Below are 9,205 nucleotides of genomic sequence, written 5' to 3'. Positions count from 1 at the left end.
TTTTTTTGCAGTAGTGCAATGCTGAGAGATTACAATATATACTTTGTCCGTAGTCCATGCAGAGTTTAAACTCCTCTACATTGTTTCCATGCCAACAGTGTTGCCAAGTGACAACCAGCTGACAGGTTTCCAATGTCGCCATGCGTGGAGTGGCCCCGAGCACGCAAGACGGGAAGATTCGAAGTTCTCCGGCTCCCAGGGGCCTCCACAGGCATCTGGTTGTATGACCATTCCGTCACTCCAAAACACCATGACAGCAAAAGAAAAAAGGGACATGGGACAAGAGCCTATGCAGTTTACATGCAGTTCCTTTGGACAGCAGAAGGGGCAGGGACGAAGGGGGCTATTAAGATTTTACAGATAAATTACACAAAGAAAAAAAAAGGCAAATTATTTATATACGAAATCTGTACAAGCCCTTCACTTCGCCGTCATCATTTGTACAAACTCTGCAGGGTGGGGGGGAAAAAAGGGGGGGGGGAAGAAAAAAAAAAAATATTTTGAGACACTGTATCCAATGAGTGACCAAAAACTGATTTTAAAAAATAGAAATGCAACATCTACCAACCTTCATAGTTGACCTGTCCATCTCCATCAATGTCTGCTTCTCTGATCATCTCGTCCACTTCTTCATCAGTCAGCTTCTCCCCAAGGTTTGTCATCACATGGCGCAGCTCAGCAGCACTGATGTATCCATTACCATCCTGAAAATTACATCGGTCAGTAAGCACATTATGAAAACTGAGGCACACATGCATATGTGCACGTGGGAGCGCTGACAGCATTTACCTTGTCAAAGACACGGAATGCTTCTCTGATCTCCTCCTCACTGTCTGTGTCCTTCATCTTCCTGGCCATCATGGTGAGAAACTCTGGGAAGTCTATCGTTCCATTTCCTGAGGAAAGAAGAAGAAGAAGAAAAAAAAAAAAAAAAAAAACACAACATTGATGAGGGATTTCCATCTAGCACATCACAAGTAATTTGTGTGTGGTTAGCAGGTTTTGAAGCCAGACTGAGTTCTCACCATCAGCATCCACTTCATTGATCATGTCCTGCAGCTCTGCCTCTGTGGGGTTCTGGCCCAGAGAGCGCATGACAGTTCCCAGCTCTTTGGTGGTGATGGTGCCATCTCCATCCTTGTCAAAGAGCGAAAACGCCTCCTTGAACTCTGATTGCAAAAAAGTAGATGAGCTTCTTTAGTTAGGCAGCAATATCACACCTATAGCTAGATATACAAAACACCGCAGAACTGGAAAGAGTGGCTGTAATATATAAAAACACTGTAAAAAGGCAGAATCAATTAGATATAGATTTAAATGTTGTCTGACCACCTTGCATAACAAACTTCTCATCCTAAAGACAACCAATTGACCCAAACCCTGAATTGGCTCAATACTCAAGGGCATTACATCACTTGATGTTTCAGTTATAAACTAGCCACAGCATACGGCTGAGCCCTTCTGTTTTGAGTTTCAACTATCATCGTTTCTGGCTAAACAAGGGTAGCGACCACGAGATCAAGCAGCAGGGCAGTCAGGATACATCAGCAGCAAATGACAGCCTGTGCGGTTTGGTGGAGCCGTGAGGGACGAGGAACGATAACACGTATCAAGTGTGATGAGGCCAATGGGCAATGTGTAGTGGCATGCAGTAGCTCATGGGTCCTAAAAACTACAACCTGCCCTACAATTTATAGGGGGTCAAACACACAGGGCAACACCCTTTGTTATGAGGAAAGGCCTACAGTCTGCATCAACTGCAGGAAGTGTGTGTGTGTGTGTGTGTGTGTGTGGGGGGGGAAGAGGTGTAGCTAATCCCTTGGTAAAGGCCATTAAAACAAGTCACTGCAGTCACTTACTGCACTTAAAAAAATAAAATAAAAAAAATAATCACTGTAGTGATGCATGTCATGCGGTTTGTACAAACTGACAATCTGGCACGTGTCAGCAGAACATCAAGCAACTAACAGCAGATACCATGACATACAGCTAGAGTATGATCAGCACAATGTGAAACCTGAGACCTAAACTGAATTAAGTCAACAAAAACTGGGAGATATAATCTGGGAAACCACTACAACTGTGCCACATTTTAGACATACATACACCATCCCTGAGCACATAGTGGTGCAATGTCTTAACACACACTCCTGCGTGATTTAGATTACAACATCTAGGTCTCGTGTTGGGATATCATGGGATGTCAGTACACCAAGCCAAAGTTGCTACTGCAATTGTTCTTGAGTCATTCCATTTAATGAGAACACACCCAGGGCAAAGGACACATCATGCACAGCATGTAAAAAGGTGACTGCCAACATCCAGCCAGAATACACAACCCCTTTCAGATTACATCATATATTACATGGCAACCATGAAAATGCAAAGTTTTCCATGAGGGAGTCCTTCCGCACTTCAGAGCCAACAAGCAACAGCAGTTTCATTCATTCCTGTTTTATGACCAGTAGGCTGTCCGGTGGAACGCCTTAAAAGGCAAAAGTATAAATCCACTGCAAGGGATGCAAGGATCCATAACGCAGGCCACTTTGCAGGATATGCGAAAGAAGTAGATCTATGCAGTGATGTCTTACCAGCAATCTGCTCTTCTGTAAGCTGATCAGCCTGTAAAATACAAGATGATGTAAACATATCCAGAATTAGCATTTACCATCTTAGAACATTAATGGCATCAAAGTTAGGGCCGCAACTCATTTGAAACATTTCTACGCTGGTAATTATTATTCTTGGAGGTTGCAATAACGTTGTTATTAAGCTGTGTCACCATCAGTAACAACTAACGTTACACAAAACAGGAGTTTTCGTGTGGGTTAACAATCTTGTTAACTGTTACTGAACTTGGTGGAGCGCATAAATATTAAGGAAAAAAAAAAAACTAACGTCACGACGTGCTCTTCACACGTTAAGTAAGATAGGTTTATATTTGAATGATTGATGACGCCAACTTCGCCATAGATAATGGACGACATACAATTTGGCGGTAAATGTTAGCTAGGAAAGGCTAGAGTTAGCTAGCTACAGATATATGCTGGCTTACAGTAACACCACGTTGTACACTTCCAGCACAAAGTGGATGTATATCATATTAATACAACATTTACGTTAGCAGTCGTCACAAAGCAAGGCATCGGTTGGCAGATAGTCACTGCATTCGCTACTTCCCAATCAGCACCTAAGGTGGTAACGTTAGTAGCTGAAGTATTTGACAAAACGGACGAATGCTCGGCCACCATCACAACTTAACAAAGCCAACATTAACGCTGACGTCAGATAGAATGCTGATAGGCTTGTATAAACATTATTAGGCGACTTAACGGTTAACTATGATGCCGTCTGAAGAGTGACTGAACTTTAAAAAATAAAATTAAAAAACAGTTACTGCGCTTACGTTAGGCACACGGGTGGCAACTTAACGTTACTAAAATTATTCAGACCAACGAAGCTTTAGCTTTGTCTAACAAGCTAGCATTACCTAGAAACTAGCAAGCTGTCATTTATTCGGCCAGCACTGCGGTAGTTCACATGGACTCAGCTTAGCTACTTGTGACGTTACGTTTTATTGACATTAACTTCGCACATAAAAAAAGAACACATCTGCTGTGGGAATGTCAACCGATTCTAGACTGGAAAGAAAATTTAACATTGCTTTTTCTTACCATTTCGATGTAGATGCAGCGGCTAGTTCACGACAAAATCCGTAACAAACCTAAACGAACTGACAATCTCTGTGAACACACTGAGGAAGGAGCAACTGGACTCGCCTTTAACGGCTATCCTAAACTCCTCCTCTTTTCAATATCACTCCGCCAACTTCCCTTTTCCTCCGCTATTAAATTAATTAAATACACTTTTAAATAAATCATTAGCCATACAAGAAACTCAAGAAACACCTGCAATACGTACGTACCGCTGCCCGAAGGCTGTGGCGTCGATATTAGAAATGATATTGCGTATTGCTGGTGGTCTACATAACGGTGTATGAATACTTTCTGCTACTCTGTGATGGGGCTCAAGACGTAGCTGAAAGAAATCGCGCTCTCTGATTGGTGTGTTTGTACCTGCAATGCGTCACTCCCCTGGTCTGCGCTGCCGCTGCATCTTGTCCATAGACATCCCAGTCAGTGCCACAGGCATAGCAGACAAGCTTCTTGGACAGTGTGTATGCATATGGGCATCATTTTTAGGGAGACCCAAGAAGATAGTTTTGATAAGTAGCTACCAGGAGCGTATTTTGTTACTCGCAACTGGGATATTACTGACCCAGTTTGGGTGAATCATTCTTGTGGTATTCATTAGCATATTGATACCCATGCTTTTTTTCTTTCTTTTTTTTTAAATTGCTGTTACAAGGTTACCACAGACTGCGATATAGTGATGTAGTTCAGTGTGGCTCCTGACCAAAGTTCCTCCCGTCTGCTGTGCAAGTCTTCATCACTTTAAATGTTATGCATAATGATATGCATTGTCAGTGCTCAAGTGTTTGAGTGTAATAGTTTGTAATAAGTCATGTGCATGTGTGTGTTTGTCTACGTGCATGCACACTTAGATGTGTGATATGTGACTGGGCTTGTTGTGGGTGTTGCTGTCCGGCGACTGTGGATTCTAAGGTCTAAGTGAGCTGGCTGGTGTGGATGGGAGTATCTGACGGCTTGATTGCTCATGCGTGACTGATCACCCAGTGACCACCTGTCTCTGGCCTGATCCCATGGAAGCTGCTGAGGAGAAGATGGAAGAGGGTGGACAGGGATGTGCAAGGAGAAGGATTGGAAGAACCACTCAGAAAATCTACTAGAATCTGCATGTCCCAATACAGCCCCCCCCCCCCCCATTCCTCCCAATTATACTGCCTCAGTAATGCCTTTTACTGTATTATTAGACACATATGCCACACTATAAGTAGAAAGTAGGGATTGTGAAAAGCTCAATATCTCAAACGTAGATGTAAGAACGGAGGATCCAAAGTGGTTCCCACTTCCATCTGCGGTGTTTGTAGAGGTGATGCTGCCCGTGCCATGTGATCTGCTGAGCAGCTTTAGAATCAGCCAGGCTTTTTTTCCCCCAAACCTACCTAATCTTGAGCACATTGGATTCTTTTCCTTTAAATCTGTGTTGTTGTTTTTTTTTTTTGCTACAGGGTTTTTGTCACCGTTAAGATTATGTAATGCCAAAGGTCATAGCACAAAGGCCTGTCACAAGAACCAGATAAGCTGGAGCATGTGTGAACAGCATGTATGTAGAGGTGTATAAATTCACCTTTTGCCTCTCTGCAAAAAAACACCGTAAAATGTGAACAACTTAGATACTAATATGTAGTTGCCATGAACCCTTAACTGCATTTTAGAACCTCTGTGGTGAATTGCTCCAATAAAACGGTTGTCAAGAGACAATGGTTTTCTGTTGGGTCATAAATACTTCTAAATCAGAATACCTTTCTACTTCGGTCCTCCCGTCCGATTTCTATAGCCGCCCTACACCCAAGTTGCAGAATCAGCATTTCGGTTGGTTGATGACGTGCCCTTTAATGATCCACAGGTCTCAGAAGACCTCTTCCAGGCCTATGGTGATTTTATCTTGGAGGCTGATATGCGTATACCTGTGCACTTTGCTCACTACTGTTTTTCCCCTCCTCTTATCAGTTCTGTTAATGTGTAACTGCCTCACATAATGCCCAGAACATTTTTATAAAACGTCTTTCATTTCCATAACACAGGGGTCAAAGGTCACTCTAGTTCAGCAGAGGCAAGGCTGAAGTCACCCCTCCATCTTCATTTATGTCACCTCCCAATGACCTGTAATTCACTTTGCAGAAAAACCTACCATGTGGGTCAGTTTGATTTTTGGCGATGGGGGCGGTATGGCACACAGAACGTGAGATACACTATGCACTGTGCGGCGTACAGTGTTATGGCACAATCATAGTTGAAAATAAAGCAGCTTTCAAGCAAAAAAAGCTAATTTGTATACCTAAGTGGCCTGTGAGGACTTTGAGCGATGAGGCACTGGCGACATATATGAGAAGAAGTTTACCTGTGTAACTGAAAGACGCGGACACCATTATTAATGTATGAGGTTTTGTAATGCACCTGCTGGTTCTTTGCCAAGGGAGTGGATCACCTTTCATGGGAGAGAATGGCAGTTGTTGCACTCGTACGTGCGTCATGGATGTCAAGCTATAAGTTAAAAGACCTTTTGTATTGTGTGAGTGTGCATGTCTGTGCACAGGCAGGCCTGCGCCCGTTTGCTTTTGAGTGTGTTTGAACATCCACACGTGTACAGCATATGTGAGATAAGCCTATATACTGTATGCCTCTGTGCAATTGCTTCCTTATACTCTGCACTGATGGTAAATACGACTGGGAAGGGGCGTCTTCGTTTTTATGACTCTCGGGCAATTTCAGCTGTTTCCCAGCATACACAGGCCAAAGGTCTGGCCTAGTCAGTGAACAAAGTTAAACCAGCAAACCACTCCGAGTAAGCGTGAATGGTTTTACAGCCATGCAATAAGGGCAGTAGCCGTGCAAGGGCCAACAACAGCCTATAGCCGCACATGAGCCAAGCCCATCGTCATTCTGGCCTACCTGTTACTGAGAAATGACATGTTTTCCAAAATTACATCATGAGGCAGAAATGATTAATGGCCTCAAATCGGATAAGAGGATTTTGTCGGGCCTTCTATTCCCTGCCTATTTCAATCATGTTGTGATGAAATGGATATAAGCATGCACTTAGTTTTCTATCTCCCAAACGTGTTTCTGTTTGCAGCCCACGGTGCTAGATCATCAAGCATCTCTAAACCTGCACGTCGGTTGTTTTATTTGAGGGGATCTGAGGGACAAAACCACTTACTGGCTGTCAAATAGAATCCCTGCTGTTGCTCTTCTCTTTCTCTCCCTTTTCATTTCCCTCCTGTCCTTTCTCTCTCTCTCTCTGTCTGTCTCTGTCTAACTCTGTCACTCTCCCCCTTCCTCATTGGCTTGCCTCCAGGTTGTCTGCTGCAGTCAGTGTGGAGCTGGAGTTCAAACACTGCAGCCTTCAGCAGCACATGAAACAGTGCTGCCTGGAACCTTCCAGAAGTGTGGCACTAAAAAAGCTTCCTCGCCAAGGTGATTTCATCCTCAGTGGCTGTTCTCCACTGTTAGCTGTGCCTTTGTCTAGAACAGGTGTCAGGTGCTCTACTTGCTATGGATTTTTTTCTTTCTTTTTTTCCAGAAGTTTTCTCTATGAATCCTATATATAGTGTTGTGGCGTAATATCAGTTTACTCTCTCAATCAGACCTGTAGGAAGTGAAACCAGTGGAACGGAGAAGCACCAGCCGAGGGTAATGCAGGGGTAGTTTAGAGCTTTGGTGCGTAGGCACAATAAGGAAAGTGACAGGGGCCAAGTGTTTTAGCAGCGCCCTGTCCTTGACCCTGGCGGAAGCGTAGGCCAGGTCTGTCTCTGCAGTGGCAGGGACCTGCAGGGCTGCCTCGCTCCGCGCCTCCCTCAGATGATCTCATTCTGCAGGGGGCAGCGGGCTCCCCCCCCCCCCGCCGCATGCTATGGCCACTTCCAGATGAAGTCTGCAGAGCAGGTGTCTAGTCGTCTGTGCATATGTGTGTGTGTGTGTGTGTGGGACTGTGTGTGCGTTCAGAGCTGTGTTTCTGCTTAAACCCTACCCATTAACAACTGTGATTCATCTGCCTTGTGTGGAAGACTCAGCTGCGACACCTGGTGGCTGGAGAAGGAATTGCAGGGATCTGTAAAAAAAAGGAGAACTGGACCGATGTGGTAAAAGGAATGCTAATTATTGTAGATGCTGTTATGGAAAAAACTCAAGTACATTAAGTCAAGTTCTTTTACTTAAGTGCAATTTTGAGATAGTTGTACTTTACTTGAATATGTCCATTGTATGATCCTTCTACTTCACTACAATCATCTACCTGCCACAGTTACTTTGCAGGCACAAAAAGATACAAAATATATGATCAACACACATGTACTTGCACATACTTTGCATGTTGATAGATTAAACTATGCAATAGCATATAAAGTAGTATAATTAGGTCCACCAGCTCTACAAGCTACAACATTAAAAGCTGCTTACATGTTAATGCATCAATAATAATCCAATAATATATGTATAATAACGTAACACTCTGAAGGGGTAATTCTACATAGTTATGTCTTTTAATACTTAAAGTACATTTAGCTAATAATACTTCTGAACTTTTATTGTAAGTCAAATTTTGACTTTTTATTTGTAAACTTGTATTTATCATATATGTACTAGGGCTGGATATCGCCAATGATTTCCCCAATCGATTCGATTTCGATTATATTTACGATTGGATTTGATTTCAAGAATTTTCAGTTACAATAACAATTTTGCTTGGATATAAAAGACATTCTCAGAGAACTTATGATGTAATGTTTACATTAGGAATTGACCATCAAAAAGTTAGTACTTTTTCTAACATGACAGTCATTGTCACTGTTATGGTTGTGTTCCAGTTGGACTGTGTGTAGAACTTGCATGCATTTATGTGTCTTGTATATGTTTATACTTCCTGCACACCTAATCGCCCTTCGGGGACACAAATAAAGTTGAAGTTGAAGTTGATTTGACTTGTCAACACAATATAAAAGGATATTAAAGCTTTAGTGAGTAACTTTTTGATATTAATAAATGTCAGTTACATTCAAGCCGTTGCCAAATGAGTTGCTACAAAGCTAATTAAGACTATCAGCTCCACACAACTCTCTCTGGATTTCTCAGTATGGCTGTGTTCAGAAGATTGTGTCGTCCGGTGACTTTCCCGCACAGAAACTCGAGTGAAGATAATGACCGCTTCTGAAGAGCCCATCGTGTTTTTTTTAATCCTCCGTGTCCTCCGTGGCTACTAGCAACTGCGTGGACGCGCCGACAGTTTTGTTGTCATTACTTAGAATTCCTCACGGGGGCGACAGAAACTACGCACTATAGCTTTAAAAGATCAATTTCTGTATTTTTTTTAAATCAACATCAGATCACTCAAACACAGATGGATTTTAATAGGAGAATCGATTGTTTTAACCTAGCCCTAACATGCACATGGGACTATCACTTCTTTTACTTACAGTAAGTAAAGGATCTGAGTTTTTCTTCCACCACTGGAAAGGCTTGCCATTTTTCTCCACCACATTTATTACTTTGCAGATCAAGATTTT

General features: G+C 42.7%; 1 protein-coding gene across 1 annotated transcript; it reads right to left on the bottom strand.

The window, feature by feature from the left end:
- calm2a (calmodulin 2a (phosphorylase kinase, delta)) lies at positions 1–3,778 on the bottom strand. Its single transcript, XM_028602901.1, has 6 exons — positions 3,675–3,778; positions 2,592–2,622; positions 1,026–1,169; positions 790–896; positions 569–704; positions 1–449 (listed from the first exon to the last, which is right to left on the bottom strand). The coding sequence occupies exons 1-6, from the start codon at positions 3,675–3,677 to the stop codon at positions 421–423; spliced, it is 450 nt and encodes a 149-aa protein (XP_028458702.1). The 5' UTR covers positions 3,678–3,778; the 3' UTR covers positions 1–420.
- Positions 3,779–9,205: the final 5,427 nt, after the last annotated feature.

Source organism: Perca flavescens, chromosome 17, assembly GCF_004354835.1.
Source record: "Perca flavescens isolate YP-PL-M2 chromosome 17, PFLA_1.0, whole genome shotgun sequence".
In the NCBI taxonomy this organism is placed as follows: Eukaryota; Metazoa; Chordata; class Actinopteri; order Perciformes; family Percidae; genus Perca; species Perca flavescens.
This window is presented reverse-complemented; position numbering and strand designations above follow the sequence as displayed.

Bases quoted from the DNA above. Each gene is read 5' to 3' on its own strand.
- calm2a (XM_028602901.1), bottom strand. The intron at 1,170-2,591 runs GTAAGACATCAC...TTTTGCAATCAG, and splicing joins TACAGAAGAGCAGATTGCTG to AGTTCAAGGAGGCGTTTTCG. The intron at 705-789 runs GTAAATGCTGTC...TGTAATTTTCAG, and splicing joins CATTCCGTGTCTTTGACAAG to GATGGTAATGGATACATCAG.